Source organism: Oryzias latipes, chromosome 14 (assembly GCF_053564925.1).
Source record: "Oryzias latipes strain Hd-rR chromosome 14, Olatipes_Hd-rR_3.1".
In the NCBI taxonomy this organism is placed as follows: Eukaryota; Metazoa; Chordata; class Actinopteri; order Beloniformes; family Adrianichthyidae; genus Oryzias; species Oryzias latipes.
In genome coordinates this window covers 18,934,983-18,955,136 of record NC_136250.1, presented here as the reverse complement: position 1 = coordinate 18,955,136, position 20,154 = coordinate 18,934,983, and the positions used below count along the sequence as shown (strand labels likewise).

The following is a 20,154-nucleotide window of genomic DNA, read 5'->3' as shown; positions in this document are numbered from 1 at the left end:
TTAGGCAATCTTTCATGTGCATTTATCAGCCCCACTCCTCATACAAAAAATGGAGATGGGTTTGAACATTTGTGCGGCACATAAAGATTCAACATTTCTTTTGAAAGAGTCTGGATTGTGTGTGTCTGTGTTTGTGTTGTGTGTGATTCATGTGTCATTTGTCCCATTCAGGCTCAAAGGTTGGGAAGAAGAAGAAAGTTAAGGGTGCAACAAAAACTACCAAATCAAATGGGACCTGCTGGGCTAACATTCCCCTCCCTCCACCCCCAATGCACCCTTTGCCAGGCACAGAGGTCAACCTTGACCGGTACCTTCAGGAAAACCATACCGGAGGGTAAGAAGCTGTAGGATTGCTGAAAAGCCTCTTTTCTGGGCTGTTGAGAAACACTAAAATGAAAAGAATATGAAAGAGCACTTAATACCTTAACATCAGAGATTTCGCCAGCTACAATGAGGTTTGGCCGTTCATGCAATCAACCTCAATCAGCTGATTCTTAAGCACAAAACCATTCATATCAGCTGTGCACAGCTATGCCACACATGACTAATGTAAGGCCTGGCATACCAGCACAAAGTTGCTTGACAGAATCAGCTGATTTACGTTAATTGCGTAAACACTTCCCCACTGTAAAGTGTTGCGTTTGAGTGTAAGGCTTCTTTTGTCCACATCAGAATCAGATGGGATTACGTTAATTGTGTACGGTTAAAAAAACAACTACAAGCTGAAAATTTGGAAACGTAAACATTGGAAAATGAGAAGCCTAATGGGAAAATATAAAGAAAGGGGTGTTTATTTTACATTTTTTTGATAATCTGATGTTTTTTTTTCTTTAATTCTTTTGTGTTTATGTGAATAATGATGTTTAATTAAAAATAATGTATAAAGAAAATATAGAAAGAATGGTGGTGAAAATTAATAGGAGTTTTCTTCTACCCCATCTTTTTCAAGTACTTTATCTCTTTCTGTTTATCATGTTTGTTTAATTATTGAATTTATGTTTGAAACTAAAAGCTAAATCAATCAATTAATGTAAATACTGGAGCTATAGCTCCTCCGTTAAAAGGTTAAAAATCCACACCGACCATCCTTTGAGCTATTTTCAAAGCATTTCCAGTGGTCTTTTTAGTTATGATGATGCAGTTTTTATTAAAAATTTAAAAACCTTTTTTAGGAAATAGTTTCTGCAGAGCAGCAACTCCGTTTTTGTTGCTTAGAGCTCTGAGTAGGGAGTTTGTGGCCCAAAATAAGCTATTTTCCAACTATATATTTTTGTCTGTTCCTGATTCACAACAACTTAAATAAAGAAATGGAATTTGAAGCTTCATTTTCTTTATAGCTGTCCTTCATCTCGAGAAAAATGCCACAAGAACATGTTAAAAACACCGTAAACACTATTTTCATCAGAGTGGGTCTTTGTAGCCTTGCCATCAAAAATGTGTACGTGGGAAAAAGGGTGTAAAAATGGAGAACATGTGACCTTTCCATGACAGATATGACAACAACAGCTGGGCTCCGGCCATGTCTGTGCACACCTACCACCACCAAAATTTGGACAGCGAGGAAGACCGGGAGCGAGGTCCCACTCCTCCTTTGAGAGGAAAGTCCTCCTCACCAGCAGGAGCTTCCTTCAGCCAGCCGTCTGCCTCGTCTCTCAGCTCTGCACACCACGAGGAGATGCAATCCATTTTGCAAGCCCACTTAGACGAGTTGACCAGAGCCTACCAGTACGAGGTGGCCAAACAGGCATGGTAAGCCTTTTTTATTTTAAACCTAGGGTTTCAAACTCCAGGTCTCAAGAGCCGGTGTCCTACATGATTTCTAACCAACCTACCATTGAAGCTCCTTATTGGCCAATTGGCTAAACCAGGGATGGGCAACTCCATGCCTCAAGAAGCGGTGTGTCTGCTTGATTTCCAGATATTCAAGCCTTCCTCAAGACTTTGTTACCTGGTTGGGGTGTGTCCAACCAGTTAGAACATGCTGGTATGTTGGAAAACATGCAGGAATGTAGCTTTGAGGCCTGGAGTTTCCCATCCCTGGACACACCTGATCCAGGTGATCAACAGCAGATAAAGCCGGATTTCTGAGGGGGTACCTGGTTGCAGACAAGTGGCGCCCAGACGTCCCTTGCCAGAACAGGAAATTTCACAACATTTCAGAATTGTAGCAGGTGTTTTATTAAAACTTTATTAAAAGTTTTAATAAAACTTTAAAGTTTTAATAAAAGGGGCACCTGTATATTATAAGTGTTCAACGTGTGCTTAAAACAGCGCAACAGCTTTTAATTGTTCTATTCATTTTAAAAATGCCATTGACCAAAGTGTTCGGATTTGTAAAACTGCTACACTGGAGCTTTAACTACATTGTTAACATTCCTTCATCAACTGCAACATTTCCACCCTCAACGCGGTCAACGTGAATCAGCGGATTCTGTTGCAGAGAAAAGCGGTTTTGCGGCAGTATACTGAAATACTTGCATATGCACATTGGTGAAAAGCTGCTTTTCACTACCGATCAGCTGATTCACGTTGATCGCTGAAGGAGTTCCGCTCAGAGCAAAGCAGGCTTTGACAGAGGCATTTCTGGGACTCAAGTTTTACCGCTTCAAACTAAAAAAAAAAAAAAAAAACCTGAAGGGGTCAACAGTCAAAATATTGTTTTTGGACCAACAGAAGACAGGACTTAGACCAAAAAATGGGTATTTATCAACCAAAATGGGGGGAGGAGGGGTTATGGGGGTAATGGACCAAAAAGTGTATATTTTGACCAATTTGAGGAGGGAAGACGAGAAATGAACTTCCGGTTCCGGCGAATGATAGCCGCCATGATGTTGAATGCGACCAGGTCCTCTTGGGATTTCTGGAAAACCAGCTGGAGGCCGGCCCTCGAGGCCCGATTTAGACCTATAAACTAGTCAAACACAGCATGTTAAGCAAAAACGCTGCAGTTTTATTCAAATGTGTTTGTCTGACACATTAGCATACACTCCTGTAAATTCCTTCTCATTATTCTGACAATAATTTGACTTTTGCATATCATTTGCCATTACAGCACTGGTATTTCCACTTGTCAGCCCAAACATGCAGTCCTTGTTTTTTTGTAAGCGACAATAAAAAAAAAAGAAATTAATAAATAAACAAATAAACACCTCTCCAATGATTACTCGTCTGACGGACTAAAAGAAAACTTGATAAGTCAGGGCCGACACGTGTTGGAGGGTAATGACTGGGTTCAGTCTTACATGCTGTTCTGACATCAGTAAATAGAGTTGGTAATTATGCATGCATCTCCTCCACGGTGGGATGCGAGCCATCATGGAGGACAGCTGTGCGGGAGATAACAGGCATGTTGCTGACAGCCTTGCCCATCCAGATATCCTTTATTCAGTCCAATTACAACTCCATTGTGTTCGCGCAACACACACCACTGCCGAGAAAGTAATCAGTAAAAAATCACTTCAGGCGTTCATAGTCTCTACACATTGGATCTCTTGGTTTCCTACTGATTCCACTGTCTGTTTGGTTGCTTGTTTTTTTTTGTTTTTTTTTTTTTTTGCTTTGATCACTTTTGCAAAAAGAAAAAAATCTTAAACGATGTTTTGCTACATTTAACCAGGCATTTAAAGAGCAGCCCCAGTGTGTCCGGCACTCCGATCGACTTCATGTCCAGTACGCTGGGCTCTGATTTAGGAGCAACTCTCCTTTCCGAAGAGGATGAAGAGGAGGATGAGGAAAGAGAAGATGACAGATATGCTGTTGTCTCAAAGAATGTGTGTGGATTTGACTACACTCCTGGTCACAGCATGGACAGCCTAGATGGTTCAGGTTTGTTTTTGAATTAGTTCAAACCATTGCTTATAGATTAACTGGGAGTAAATTGGACTATAATTGTAACAAATACCCACTTAGTAAGTCAACAGAAATGCCAAAAAAGGGATGTTTGACTATAATACATACACCTCGACTCTTTTGTGTGTTTTTTATTATCATAAACTATAATTTTGATTGTTTTGTTGTCACTCTTATTGGCATAAGAGCATTTTAGCTGTCTTGCAGGACTTTTAAAAGTATGACAACCAGTTTCTTGCTTTCCCTTTTCACTGCCCCTCACAGATCTCTATGCTTCATATGACTTTTTTTTTTAAATTGATTTGAATCATCATTTAATCTCTGCCAGTGTTGCCAGATAGTTGTGTTTTTCCAGCCTAAAAGTCATCTAAAGATCACCGGACCCAAAAATAAAAAAATAAAAACACCCAAAAAATGAATCGGTGATTAACAGAATACTAGAAAAATAATGTACAACATGTAAAACATTAAAAACTCCATAAAACATCACCTGAGATGACTGCAAAGAGTATTTGGTGTTGTTTATTAGTCTATAAAAAGGACATTTTACGCAACGCTGACAAGTAAAATCCTCCCAAAAGAGTATAAATGCGGTTATAAAACAAATGATCTGTTGTTTTTATATTAATAGCATGAAAATCATGGTTATTTTCTTGCTTCATTCTGTCTTTTCACCTCAGCTTTCAGTCAGATCTGAACAAGGAATTCAAAACAAACAAACATGAAATACATGATCTATCAAATAGGAAAGGGGAGGACATGAAATAAAAATGTCAAGAATGTAAAAAAAAATTACTAAAAAAGCCTTACAATATTAGCATATGCCGAGTTAACTAAAGAAACAATATACCTGAGCAGCTGGGCTTGTAATATAACTTTTTCGTTTTTGGGGGGCTCTTATGCTTAGTTGTAATGTGTTTTAAAAATACTTTTTTAAATATTAAATCTTCGACATTAATATTTAACACTCATAACTGTAAGTTTTATCCAGTCACGCTTCAGAAGGAGACAAAATATTTGAACTTTAGTGGAGCAACTGAAAAGTGAGGCATATAACATTTAAGAAAAGACTCATTTATAAATAGAATTCTGTCTGAAAGCTTTTCTTTAGAACATGAGGATTTGATGCCTCCCCCCATAGGAACAGAAAATGTACCATTTTTAGCTGCCATTGTTTGAGAAGTCAGAGTTGACAAGTGTACTGAGAATATGTGTTTTTAGTGCTTTTTATAAACCCATTGCAGGGCAGAAGACGGGTCGGTGGCACTATCAATATCGACTAGCACTAATGCAAACATGTTAGCTTTTCATGTTCAACTGTCACATGTTCCAGAGTTTTCTTGAAGCATGAAATATATTTTTTTTAAAAAGAAAGAAAGATGGTGGCAGTGTTTCCACTGGAATATTGCGACACTTTGAATGACATTTTTTCATTTTTAATTGTATTTTGCACAAGTTCTTCTGTTACTGCAATTAAAGGAGGCATGTGCTGCAGGACTGTGTGATAATAGCTTTTAATTAGTTTGTTTGTTTTAAAGTTAATCTTGTGGGATGAGTTTGGGATGTGAGCATCCTTTGCAGCTCATAAAAAGACACTTGAAATCTGGTTTGTAATTAAGCTGATAATAGTTACGGGCAGCAATTCTACTCCCACATCAACAGATACATCTGGCTGAATCCCTGCGCTTATCTGTTTGTATAATCTTCGGGCTGTCTGTGATTAATATTTGTTGTAATAACTTAGTCAATGATCTTATTTTAGGAAAAACCACTTACTCAGATGGTTTCGGTGCAGCGGATCGAGCCGGACAGGGCACACACAGCCTTGGACACAAGAGGGCACCACTTACAGGCCACAAGCCTCAGACAGACAAGGTTGGCACACTTCCCAGACGAAGAGACACCAACACAGATGGTAGGTTTGGACTTTGGTCCGCCCAGGCAGCACTTCTCAAATATTATCATGCTTTTGTCGTGAATTAGACGAGAAGGGCCTCATGATCTCTCCTTCCGATGCCTCTCCAAATGCCCGTTCAACAGCCCACACGACAGCCGTGAAGCCCCTGAACTCCATGGGTTCCCACATGCACAGCTCGTGGGCAACGGCAGCCTCTGACCAGTCTGAGGAGTGCATGGTGACCGTGTCAACGCTAGAAAGGCAGCATATGGCTTCATGGAGTGGCACGACATCCTCCGGCAGGGCCACCATGAACATGGGCTCTCAGAAGAGACCTGGCACAGACTTCTCCCATAACGGACATCATTCCACTCATGGCACAGAAAAAAGGGAACACTGTAAGTTTTTAATTCCTTTTGACAATGGGTCAGTGTGGAAGTTACAGACAGTGAACCCAATAGATGAATAGTTTTGTTCTTTTTGACAAAAGACCCACGCTAATGAAAACTGTGTTTTAGGTCTTTTTAACATTTTTCTGATGATAGAGAACAAATCATAAATGCCTAAAAACGGCATAATAATAATTAAGACCAGTGGGAACGCTTTGAAAATAGATCAAAACACCATCGGAGTGAGTGCTTAAGTAGTTTGTTGACTGAGAAAAAGCTTTGTCGAAAACATCTAATTATTTTATTAGACAGACTCTGTGTCTTCCATTTAGATAAACTGGTGGTTTGGTTTGATTTAGCTGAATGCTAGAGTAGGTACCATATTTTCTGCGCTATAAGGCGCACCAGATCATAAAGTTCATCATTGATGAATGGTCTATTTTCCAACTTTTGCCATATATAAGGCACACTGAACTATGAGATGTATTAAGTGATACAAACGAGTAAGAGATAAGTCTTTTAATCTGACATTATTTACTGCGATTAAAGTAACTGCAGAACTTGTTTGTAACATGCCAGCGTTAGCCATGTCAGAAGCATTAGCTTAGCTGTTAGTAGCATAAAAACAGGCGTATACCACTAAAAAAAAAGGTTACTGTGACTATGCTAACTCCCAACCTAGGTTCGCCATTTTGTAGTGCTGTCTGAATCTACAATTCCAAAATTGAGTGCCCTAGAAAATTCCCAGAAGTCTCTGCGAAAACTCCAGAGTGCAACGAGGGTCACTAGATTGACCACAATCTATAGACCACAATGCATTGCGTTTTAACAATTTTTGCGAAAAAATGTATTTGAAATGTATATTTTCAATAAAACATCAATGTTTTCGTCTTCAGAACTCAGTGGATTCATAAATGGCCATCTCAAAACGCTTATTTTTACTCCATGAAATCGATGACATCATATTTGCCGTTTGAAAAAAAAAAACAAGTAGTAAGCATGGTGTCCGAATAGTTTTTAAAAACCAGAGCACTAGATGGTCGTGCACTATATTTTTTTTAGTAGTTAGGGAGTATTAACTCCCAATGTTGTTAGCAACATGTAAACAAACAGTTCAACAGTGCTACTCGTTAGCCACATTAGCGTATTTACAATAACAGCCAACCTTGTTAGTAATGCGTATAAACAGATTGATACCGTTAAGACGAATTTTACTGTGACTAAGCTATCTCCAAACCTAGTTAGTAACTAACATGTAAAAAAAAAATAGCCTCTTCACTCCTGTAACTCTCAACCGGGTTTGGAACTTGTAAAAAAAAACGAACAGACATTTTTGTGCTGTGTAAAAATATTAAGTCTTTCGAGTGTCCCTTATAGTGCGAAAAATATGGTAGTTAAAATAATTGAACATTTAACATTAACTATAACACTAGTGTCTTGAATAATAATGTCTGCACATCCTTTTTATGAACTTTGTCTAAATTAATGATTTGCCATGAAAGGGTGTGACCGCTTGAAAGACTGAAAATATGCTATTTTTAATAGAAAATGTGACATTTTTATTTTCCTGTGTTTTACCTCTTTTTCAGAGTCCGGATGAAGCATCTTTACTTGCAGTCTGTCCGTGAAGACCCTGTTTTTTTAAGTGCTATAAGATTTTTTTTTTCTTCTCCTCCAGAATGATTCTGAAAAGGACATAAAATAATGGAAGGCAGAAATGTATGGGAAATGACCCCGCTGAGTTGTAAATATTATGTACAGCCACAGATACCATGGTCACGGTGTTATTATTTTCATCCCCCCTCTTCAAAAGAGCAAAGTGTATGTTATATGTGCGCTCGTGTTTTCTGTCACATGGTGTACAGCAGTTTGCACTGTGGAGATGAAGACAAAAAGACTTGCTGAAATGAAAAAAAAAAAGAATTGTAAATACATTTTACTGTGATTTTTTTATTTTATTTTTATTTTTGCTTTGCTATGCAAGCCAAACCCAAGTTGTCTCTTTTGTGATTCATGACTATGATTTATGACATTGATTTATGAATTTCGAAATGATTTATTTATTTATTGGTTTCTGCTCAAACTGTTAGCTTGTTTTGATAAAGCTAGCCCATTGTTGTACTTTGCACAGAGCATTTTTGGTGGAAATAAGCACAAACTCATTGTCAGCTGAGCTGAGAAGGAGAACTATAATGGTGAATATGAACATTTATATGAAACGGAGCAGAATCCGAAGATCATGTAGATATTTGGCTTTGATGTTTATTTGGGAAGCACTACAGCTACGTTCACACTGAGCCTGTGTCACATGTTTATTAACACGTTAAACGTGAGTCCTTAAATGCCGTTTTAGCATATGGTGTTCACACTGGACTAGTGCTACCCAATACTAGTGCATGTACTCACAATTAGGAAGACGATTGGTGCAAAATGTCGAAGAGGTGCAAATCTGGTATATCTTGGTCCAGGTTTTTTTCTTTCACAGCTCTATTCCGATATATGAAAGATTTTGTGTCATAGTTCCAGCTTGGAACGAACCACAATTGTTAATTACTCCTACATGATCAATTTACAAAGGGTCGGCACTTTTTTGTATTGACAGGGACGCTACCAAACCCAAGTCCCTGATTGGTCAAAGTTCAATTGGTATACCGTTCAGCATGCATTTAATGGCCATGAGTTTTGTACGTAGAGCCAAAAAACAGACGCAAAGACTGAATCCAGATTCATTCCTGACGCCTAAAGCTTCTCCCTACCCATACATCACGCCCTCCAAGCGGAGATTTATGGAAAAAATAATGTCTTCAAATTCAAACATTACTACCATTTGATGACGTCATGGATAGTCGCTGGTCATCTACATTAAGGTCATGTCACACAGCCACTACACGTATTTTGCGCATATTGCCCAGATGAAAATTGGTCTTAAGTGACTATACGTGGAAAAAGTGATAAGAGTTTTGGTCTTTATGTGAAATTGTCATGGATGCATCACATATGAACTTTGTTAAAACCACGGAAGAAGTACGAATAAACCACCCAAAGAGCACATAAACCTAAGTAGAACATGAACCCTTCATGATTATTGTGCTGTTTATGTGCAATTCTTTAGTGATATGTGTGTCAATTACCTAATTACAACGTGATCTGTGTGCTGTTTAGATCATATAAAAGTCATTAATCGGTGGTACTCATGGGAAAAGTCTGTTTGACATACGTGGAATGGTCGTGGAAAGCCAAAAATCTGCGTATGCATCTTGCAAAAAACATGTACATTTGCGTGATATTTACGTAATAAATTCGTAAAATATGCGTAAACTGACCAAAAATATGTACAACTCAAAACCGAATCCACGTAAGGACCCGTTGGTGAGCGCAAGAAACACTTATGAATTACATTTATCACGCTTGTAATAAAAAAGACTGAAATTTCATACGTGGCAAATATGCTAAATTTATGTAGCGGCTGTGTGATAATCCCAGGGCTTTTAGCGCATAGCTGCAATCACTCGGGGAAAATACAAAATATCGGTTTTATAACTTCAAAAAGTCATACAAAAACAACAGCTCAATACTTACATTTAAATATAAACTTCTTTGCTTCAGAGCACACCTACGTGAAGAAATGTATTTCTTCGTCACAAGCGCGACATGGATCACCGCACAAGTGGAGGAATAGCCAGTTCTGAGTCGCCACGGCTTCCCCTTAAAAAAAGAAAATGTCTGTGTGGGGTGGGTGGTGCCGGGCCTGGGGTGTCGGCGCCTCCGGGGGTGGGCCCCTGGGCTGGGTGGCCCTGGCCCCTTTGCTGGGGGTGGGCTGGGGGACGGCTGTTTGACCACCGGGGGACAGTCTACCAGCTGTCCCCAACTTACCCCCTTCCTTATATAACCTCATATTAGGGTGAGGGGGTGGGGGGTTTAGCCTGCGATGCGCCTTGGGGGGGGGCTACTTGGGAGTGGCCCCCCTCCTATGGTTGCCGTATGGAGTGGGCCCCCCCTCTTTCGGTTTTATTTGCACCTTAGACACGTAGGGTCCTTGGTAGGGGGGGTGCCTGGACATCACTGCAAGCAAGCAGCAGATGTCCTCCTGGCACCCTACCCGCCAATTTTAACCGCACCTTAGACATTTAGGGCCCCTTGGTGTGGAGGGTGAGGGGACATCACTGTGAGTAATCAGGAGATGTCCCCTTAGTGCCCTACTCGCCAATTTTAACTGCACCCCCCTTAGTACACACACCCCTCCCCCTTCAATATATACATTCAAACATAAACACACACACATGCACACAAACACCCTCTCAAACACCCATACACGCACACACATTTTACAAGGAAGGTGGGACCTGGGTCCATCTGTCCCCTACCCCGTCCCTGGTGGGGGGTGCGGGCCTCTTGGCGATGGCGGCCGTGTCCCTTGGGTGCCGGCTCCCTGGGCCCGGCGGTGCTCTCTCCGCGCGGTGGGGGGGTTCATATTACACCTGAGCCGGGGGTGTTCGTGTCCCTGGGGGGTGGGTCCTGGTCCTTGCCCCTGGGCGCTGGGCCCCGCCAAACTTCCAACATGGCCGAGCCTGGTCGGGCCATATTTATAACATCCCTTATGGGCCGCCCTTTTTTCCCCGGGGTTCCCCCCTCCTGGGCGGGGGCGGCGGGCCCCTGCCTTGCTCCTACCTGGACCAACCGTGGGCCGGGTGGGTGGCTGCCTGGAGTGCGGAGCGGGTCTCCCTTGGGGGGTCCTGGCTCGTACCTGGGGTCGGGGCGGGGGGATGCCCGGAACTCCTGGGTGGTGGTGGGGTGCTCGTCTGGGGCTGTGGGCGTCCCTCTCCGGTGGGGCCCTGCGTTGGGCTCTTCCGGCGCGGCGGGGGGCTGCTTTCCTGGCTGGGCTGGGGCGGCGCTCTCTTTCCCTCTGCGCCTCCCTGCTCTCTGGCTCTGGGGGCCTCGCGGCGGTCCTGCTGGCCCTGGCCTGGGTGGCGGTCTTGGTCGCCCGGGGGGCGGTTGTTCCCTGCCTGTTCCCGTGTGGCGCTGGGGGAATTCCGGCTGCCGCTGCTGCTGCGGCGGGGGTATGGGTGTGGGGGTGGCTGGGCGCTCCTCCTCCTTCTTTTCACATTCCACCATCCATTTTAGAAGAACATAAACACTCACCTGAGCACAGGTGTTAGCTCACCTTTGCACTAATAGTTTGCATGATTGAATGAATGAAAGATTTCACACTAGTTGGTTTAAAGGCATAGGTATGCGTTCGTGAACACTATCTGTTTTGTGTGCATGCTGACATGTGGACATTTCTGCGGCTAGCAGGTGTGTTGATAATATTTGAGTGTGTGTGAACAGGCCCCGCCCTTTTTGTACTACATTTGAACCGTACCGTAACGATAAACAACCAGTAAACCTGTCTGCTCTATGCTGCTTCATGGTCTTACCCCCCTTCCCCTCCTATTATCACCCTCCTACCCCCCCCCCTCTCTCTAACGTCCCTCTCTCTTGTTCCCCCCTTTCCTTTTCCGTCCGGTCCAACACCAAAGATTTTCAAACATGATTGAAATTAATAAAGTTTGGCCTCAATTACAAAAGGGGTTTATTCAGACATACCTTTGGTTTGTCTGAAGATGAATAACCCCTCTTGTTAGAATAAAATATGTCCAACACAAGAGGCCCTCAGCTCTCATCTGTTTGCCTAGCTGTTGGACAGGACAAGTTAAAAAAAAAAAAAAAAAAAAAAAAAAAAAAAAAAAAAAAAAGAAAATGTTTGGACGCCACTAAAGCTCCAAATGCCACTACAATTAGAGCAACAGGGAGGAGCCGTAGGGGTAGGGAATTAATTCGCATTCAGACAAAAACTTAGCTACGCGTGAACGTAAATGTTTTTAGGCTAGAAGGCCAAAACGCACATTTACGGGCTTTTACGTAGACTTTTAATTGAAAATGGTTGCTTGAACATGCGTTGCCATGCCTGGTGTGAACGTAGCGTAGAACAAACAGGAGGGAATAAAATAACAAGTAGAAGACATAACTGTTATGCCAAATAATTACTAACAATCTTTCAAATGTTTTCCAGTAAATCCTATTATAAATTTAACTAACAAAGATTCTTAGCAAATTATAACCAAAACATGTTTTATTATGAGACACAAAGCTAAGGCATAAAACAGTAGTTACTTCTCAGAAGACTACTCCATTGCTTTGTTACTGCTTACATTCACTGACATGATGGTGCAATATTCAGAAAGCAATGTAACAGTAAAATTAAGGGTCAAAATCAGTGACTCAGAGGCCCAGAATGTCCTTGATGGAACAGAAACAAGATGCATTAAAGTGGCCTGCAGACAAACAGGAGGAGGTCATGTTGCACTGAACATAATCGAAATTATACCACACAAATAGGCTGCAACATAGCTGTATATTTAGAAATGTGCACTGTCATGTTGTAAACATGTCGAGCATTTGTTTGCAATCAACTCTGAATATTTTTGTTTTCATATGCATAAGCTGGTTTTTCTGCCTGTGTGATCCAGAATGCGAAAGTAGGTGTATTTAAGATCACCTAGGCGGATGCAAATGCAGCGCTGTGCAGATCGACTGGTGTGCGGTGCATGTTGGGTAGCTTTTGCTCTGACGTCACATGTCAGTCATCCTAAAAACGTTTTGAGAAAGGGGTGGGTGCAATTTGCCTGGCCCGCTTGCAAAAACCACAAAAACTAAATGCATTGTGGGAATCTGTGACTATCAAGAACTACAACAGGATGAGAACTACTCCAACTTCCTCTTCTCGTTCAGTCTTGCTACAGCTCAGCGTTCGCCTTCAGGCCTTCCCCCACCCCTGCCTGCAGCCACCTGGTCTCGCCAACGATCCAGGCGGGGAGCAGGTCATTTAAACACGCCTACTTTTTTTCCACACCTGTTTTGGTGGATTTTTTTTTAGACTTTTTGGGTCACCATTGCTAACCAGATTGGTTTGCCCTTAGGAATACACAGCCACACACAGTATTGGAAGGGCTTTTTCTGAAACCCTGTAATGCAAATTAAAATGTATGTTTGAAACGAACTAGATTCATCATCACAAGCCTGAAACAATCTCTGAATTTCCACACTTCTGCCTACTTTGGAGTCAAATTGGAAAAGACCGTGACGATGTTTAAAACAATCACTTCGAACAGTTTCAGATGCAAAATTTGCTTGACGTTTTCTTGATTTCCTTACCTTTCTGTTGTTTAGCTGCCTCTTTTATTTCCATGAAAGTGCATATCGTCATTTGTAGTGAAATGTTTTTTTTTTCTTTTTTTTTACAGTAGATATGTTCACAAACTGTTAGGGCATGCTTTAAAATTTCATCTGACACATGCAAATATGCACATGTTGCGTTCTGAAATATATGCTGGTTTCTAAAAAAAAAACTGATGTACGGTCTAGTCCTCTCTTTACCTCTGGGGAAAAAAGGTGAAAAAAATCTGTTTCATTATGTTCAACACTAAAAAGGAGTATTAGGGCTGGTTTAAAAACTGATTTTTTTTAATTAAAACTTTAAAAGTCATAAATTCACGAGAAAGAAGCAGTAACTTTCAAATTATATTTACAACTTTAAAAGTCATACGTTAAATGTGTTACTTTTTTTCTAGTCAATTTACAAGTTTTAATATTATAAATTTAAGACATCTCGTTCATTTATGACTTCAAAACATATACATTTTACAAGAAAAAATTTAACAAAAGAAAACCGCCGAAGTTTTTTGTTTATCAAGGCCGTGCTCAGAAATGAAAGACATTTTGCAAAGCTTTATTTTCGGATAGGTTTAAAAAAAAAAAAAAAAAGAAACTCTGAACCTTTGGCGACTTAAAATCAAACTTTTATTTGCATTTGAACATTGAAAAGAATGTGCCAAAAACTGGGCCTCTTCAGATGGAAGCATCACACAGATTTGGAGATCTTGCCCTTTGGGGAGGAAGAATGGATTGAAGTGGACAGCTGCAGTGATACCGACAGCTTTATCAACAGGCTGCAGAGATCCACCAATCAATAAATTAAACATTAATAAACCGTAAATCAAACAAACATTTGTAAAGTTATGCATAAACATTCATTTTACCTGTTCAAATCCGAGACAGTTTGATCAAATTGAGTTGTACAAAAATTCGATCTGCTGCACACGATGTTCACTTGCTGGACTGGACAGTTATTCTAGTAATAAAAAATAGCTGTTAATTTATGAGTTTTTCTCTCTCTCGTAAATTTACAATTTACAACTTTAATCTCGTAATATTACTTCTGTTTTTTGTGCTACACAGCACAGGAGACTTGGTAAGTACAAATCCGACTTCCAGTACAGCCTCATATAATATCGGTTTTGCTGTGGGCACTCCTTTTTTAAGTGTGTATTGTGTACAGCTGATATTGAACACATGAATTAAAAGTGAAGAATGCCATTAAAACCTAATAACCAGATACCCAAGATCTCACTAGTACCATAAGATGTGTTATTTGTTCTCCAGTCTTTGTAGTGTCTGTTACAACCTTACCACCCAATGTTGTTTACTCGTTTTTGCCAATTTGTCCTGTTTATAAAACGTGAATTTAATGGAGGACCTGAGCAAACAGACTTACCCACAGAGCCCAATTACACAGCATTGATATTGCTACATGTATGATTGATAGGGTTGTTTTCTGACATACTAGTTTTGAAATAGTGCGAGTTGTTGAGGTTTTGGTTCAATGAAAAATCTGTTTAGTAAAAAATGTTGTAGGGAGACTTTTTTTTTTAAATCTTTAGGGATCAATTCGGCCTCTGCTTCACTTCACTTCACTTTGTTTCAAACATACATGTCAAAACCACCAGCGAATATTTACAATGAAGCGATTTAACTGTCTTTTCAAGCAATATTTTTGCTATTTTGACACATAAATGTGTGGTTTCACATTCAAAATCATTTCAAAAGGATAAATTCCAAGTTTTAAGCAATATACAAAAAAAAAAAAGTTTAAAGGCTTTGAACCCTGCAGTCGTAATGCAAAATTCATGTCTTCTGCTTATTCCTCACTGAGCATTGAGGGGGTGTCAAGTCAGGACTGAGAATGCTCTTTGGTAGCTAACCCTGACCTTTAACCTTTTTGTGAGTGATACAGCTGGACAGCTTCACCTTTGAGGATGGTGGTCAGACATAGCTTGACTGTTTGATCAATTCACAGCTCGGATGTAGCCAGGCCCATCAGTTCTACAGAAAAACAGAAGCAGGTTGTCTGCAAACTCGTGTTTCATTAATGGATGGAAGGGAAATTTGGAAATCTAAAACCCTTAGTATGTTAAACGGAAAAATAGTGAAGCAAATCTCAAAGCAGTAAAAAATACTTTTGAAAAATGCAAAAAAAAAAAAATGCCTAAGCTACGTACGTTCACAAGTGTGTGATTAGGCAACTGGACATCAGCACTCACGCGTAGCCACACAAGTTTCTACGACACTTCAAGTATTTTTCCCTTCGTATTCATCGTATCAACTGCTGTCAACGCCATGATGGGTTCTGTACAGCATTAATGGCGTCTCCCCATTTAAATGCAGGATCCACAGTGGCCGGGATCGCCAGATTGGTGTTTGGTCATCGTCAGGCCCCCAACCCATGTCAACAGCCATCGTTGACTGCCTGTACTGCTACCGGACGGTTTAAATGGTACAGCCGCATGGGGGCAGCTGCAGGGTTGCAGTCTGAAATCGGCCAATCATCAAACGATTTTGGGGTCCTTGGAGACCCTCCTATTAGTCAATTAACGCACTGCTGCCTTCCTGCCACTGGACTGCCACCATGTAACCCCTAAATGGGCAAATGCTCCCTCTTGATTACAAATGCTGCCGCACACCCACCTGCTTTTTTTACTGAAAAACTTACATTTAGGTTTCAGCGCTGTGGCTATTTTGGGATATTTGACCACAGTCTTAACCCTTGTGCTATCCTAGGCACTTTGAAATTGAGAGTAAAGTCATCTAGACCCACTAGACAGTGCTCTGAACCTTTTATATTCAATGATATGTGATCTTCACTGGTGTCCATGGATCACATGAAATCCTCTCCACCTTTATTCACCTTTGTCATGGTAGGGAGAACACGTCAATGGTCATCTTGACCCACTAGGATAGCACAAGGGATACTTTGATCGTCATCACCACTTCTAACTATTCAAAGGTTTTGTTACATTCATCTTTCAGATACTTTTGTTGATGAAAGGACAATTTAAGCAAAGCTAAATGATGAAAATGATCTCTTGGTTTCATCAAATCAACAAGTTCCTCAACCAATTAGATCATGTTTTAACTCTATTTTCTCTTAAATGTAGTATTTCCCTTTTTATATCCTCTATTTTCATCATTTTCTTTTTTGTTCATGTCCACTCCTGGTTCCTTTTTTGCAAATGCCGAAACAAAATTAGCATAATCCCAAACATAGCTGTTATACTTAACAGTGTGAGGCTCCCAGCATTCATTATAGTCATTTTTGGCTCAGAAAAACTCCAGTCAGACTTTACACTGATTACACAGTAGGCACCATTTCTGTGTATATTTCCATAAGAAAGCACTTTCTTTTTTTTAGATCCCCATTCAGCACAAGCAGCAACATTTCATGAAATTTTCCCAACATGTGGTGGACAACCTTTTCAGAATGATTATGTATAACCTTGCCTCAAAAGGCTGATTTGTACCTCCTGACATTTGGCTAATTGGAACATTCAGGAGGAGTGGTGGTCTACATGTACCCCACCTGAGACAGCAAGAGTTGCTCAGCGGCACGGATACCCCGAGGCTAAGCCAAAGGCCAGTGGTCCCCTGGCCTTTGGCTCCCTCAGTGACCAATTTATTTTCATCTTTTTCACCCTGTTGGTTCTTTTACATGGTCACTTCTTATTGCACAACGCTTTAAAGCCTCTCGCGGAGCTCCCTGATAGAGGGCATTAGAGCAAATCAGCTGGTTGCTGCTGAAAAAACTTCTCCTGTTGTTGATGGCAACAAAGTTTGCCAAGAGTTTCTGGAAGTTTCCCTATAGAGTATGACAAATCATTGCCTAAAATATTCGAACCCTTCTACCTATGCATGATGTCAAGAGTAATGTCAACACATGATGATGTCAAGCTGTGAAGACAGTAATGACTTAGCCAGTCATCCTCATAGGTGGACACGGGCTCTCTGCAGGCAAAAAAAATGGGCAAATCAGCTGGCCAGCATAACATATCAAGGTTGTAGGCGGTTCTGTGACCCTGTAGAGCAAAAATGTTCAAGCACATCTTTCTACAGGCATGCTGCGATGACAAGTCGTAGTGAACAAACAAAACGTAAGGGTAAGTAAAGAAGAACGAATCTTTCCTCTTTTTGACCCCCAAAATCCAGTGCACTGGGCAGGGAGCCTGTTTTTGTTGTTGCTGTCCAAGTGATTAGTCTGTGCTCTTTGTGTGCAACCTGACTGTTTGAATGAGAAAATTAGAGTGTAGTTTGTGTGGGGACCTTACGGGCAAATATGTTTATCATTCACTCTCTGCGTGAAGCAATTACATTCAGTCCTTAAGGGGCCTGAATACGCATCTACACAATATTAGAGTGCTGTGTTGAGGACACCATTTCACAGCATCACTTGGAAATGTGTTTAACTTACATAATCCTTACAAATACCTTACGCTGCCCTTACTACACGCACAACAGTTGTAGGGATGGGTACTTAGCCCCGGGGCAACATTCTTCAAAGCCGCAGTATCGGTATGATCTGACCTCAACGGTTCTGCTATCAGTACTGGAGAAGTGGCATATTTTTGTGTCCCACAAGATATAAACTAGAGCTGTGACGTGTGGGATTTTTGATCACCCCGCTGATGAAGCAGCAGGAGTCGCGCCGTCCCGGTTAACACCCCCTCCCCCAGCCGCCGGCCAACACATAATCCCCCGGCAGCCGCGTCACAAATGAATACAATTACAACGCAGTATTCTTTAATAACAAATAACAGTAACAACTAACTATCTAACTAATGAACTTGTCATGATCTGACTGCTAGGTAGACCCAGATGCTGTAACCTGGAAGAAACTCAGAGGCGAGGTAGGATCAAGATATTTAAGGTTAGAGACGCTCCAGGATCGAAAGGCCAGAGTCAGGGTCCGTGAGCAATTCAACGTAGTCCGAACTGAGGATGGCGAGACCAGCTTGAGGCGAGGCGGACGTCGTGGACTATGGAAACAGCTTGAGGCGAAGCCGAGCATCGAGGACGGCGTAATCAGCCTGAGACGAGGTGGAGCACCGAGGACGGCGAGACCAGCTTGGGGCGAGACGGACGCCGAGGACGATGAAACCAGCTTTAGGGGAGGTTGCCCACGAGGACGGTGAAAACAGCTTGAGGTGAGGTGGAACCCAGAGGACGGCGTGACCAGCTTGAAGAGAGGAGGGACCGGGGACGGCGTAACAGGAACGGAGCGAGGAACCAGTGTGACCAGAGGGGAGCTGATCTGAAGACGTGAGACAGGAGCGGTAAGTACAAAGCTTAATTTACTAGAGCAAGATTACTTAGCTCAGGACCAGGCGTAAGCACCGGAGTGAGTACAACGGACTGGCGTAGTATGCTGGAATGGATCACCTTATGAATGGTCTGGCAGGTGATGAGGTGATAAAGGCCAGCTGGTTCCAATGAGTGAGCAGGGAGTAGGAGGTAGCAGCCGGAGGCACCATGACAGAACTAACCATATAGGTGTTGTAGAGTGAGGATGTGTATGTGTGTCAGTGCGCTGCGTGTGTAAGAGGAAGGAGCGTGTGCCGCGCGAGAGTGAGTGAGAGCGCACACAAGTGTGTTGGGGATGCACGTTCATGTTTGGTGTTACGGAGTTAAGGAGAACAGGAATAACCGCGTCACGCACTCAAGAACGTCTGCGGCTTGTAATGGAAGTGAATACAATGGAAATTCCCCCGAAAACCCTTGAAGTTTTGACTGGCAGAAAAAAGTAAATTATTAGCAAACATTAATGTATTATAGTTCAAATCACGCACCATATGCAGAATTAAAAAAAAAAGGAACGTGCGGCTTTCTGCAATCTACCTGTATGTTCCACCATGTTGCCCTATTTTAGAGTGAGGAGTTTATTTAATTTGTTTTATCTTTACATCATGAAAGCAATATGTCAAAACATTGCTGTTTATTTTTCTTTAAATAACTTATTTTTTCATGTATTTTACTTTTCAAGCTAGAAAAATGTATAAAGTAAAATGTTATGCTGTTGCATAATGAGGAAATTAAACACTTTATGTTCTTAATTTGTTATTTATTTATTTATTTATTTTTCGTCCTCAAAAAGTATCGATAAGAGTATCGTTAAAATACCGGATCGATAAGCAGTATCAATAAGAGTAGTGGTACCGTTAAAACCTTAACGATACCCATCCCTAAACAGTAGGACATTCTACGTCCCTTAAGGTGCCTGTACAAGCTTCAAGACCTGCATTCTATCTTAGGCTATGTTCACACCACCTTCATCCAGCCTCTACCAATGAAAAGTCTATATAAATGACCGTCTCGGGCTCCTGCATTCTAAACTATCGCAGTCATGCATAACTAAGACCATTGTTGGGCTCTGCATGCAAAACGCGTGGTCACTGATCACGCATTGCAAATTAAACCAGGTTGAACAATCAGGGACTTGGTGATGACGTATGGATGGCGTCCCTTTTAACCCTTGTGCTATCTTAGATGACCCCACCCTTACATTGACGTGTTCTCCCTACCATGACAAAGGTGGATAAAGGTGGAAAGATTCCATGGACACCAGTGAAGATCAAAAATCATCGAACAAAAAAGGTTTATCGCACTGTCTAGTGGGTCTAGATGACCCAACTCCCAATGTTAAAGTGCCTAGGATAGCACAAGGGTTAGTTCACGGAGGTGCAAACCAATTAAAAATCGATCATGGAGAAGAAAATAAGAATTGCGGTTTGTCCTCGGTCGGACTCATGTGACATAAATTATTTCATATATAGAAAGGATAGCAAGATTCACAAGACTTGTCAAGCCTCTTCC

General features: G+C 41.3%; 1 protein-coding gene across 3 annotated transcripts in view; it reads left to right on the top strand.

Annotated features, from left to right (window-relative positions):
- The window catches only part of LOC101156842 (roundabout homolog 2), a 125,517-nt gene extending 117,263 nt beyond the window's left edge, over positions 1-8,254 (top strand). For 2 of the 3 annotated variants that reach the window (XM_023962381.2, XM_023962380.2), the window contains 6 exons: positions 172-334; positions 1,492-1,749; positions 3,617-3,825; positions 5,612-5,764; positions 5,890-6,144; positions 7,725-8,254. In XM_023962381.2, coding sequence (XP_023818149.1) covers positions 172-334; positions 1,492-1,749; positions 3,617-3,825; positions 5,612-5,764; positions 5,890-6,144; positions 7,725-7,726 — 1,040 coding nt within the window. In that variant the 3' untranslated portion in view covers positions 7,727-8,254. The remainder of the gene's footprint in view (positions 1-171; positions 335-1,491; positions 1,750-3,616; positions 3,826-5,611; positions 5,765-5,889; positions 6,145-7,724) is intronic. The other variant, XM_023962382.2, reaches the window with a different exon arrangement.
- Positions 8,255-20,154: the final 11,900 nt, after the last annotated feature.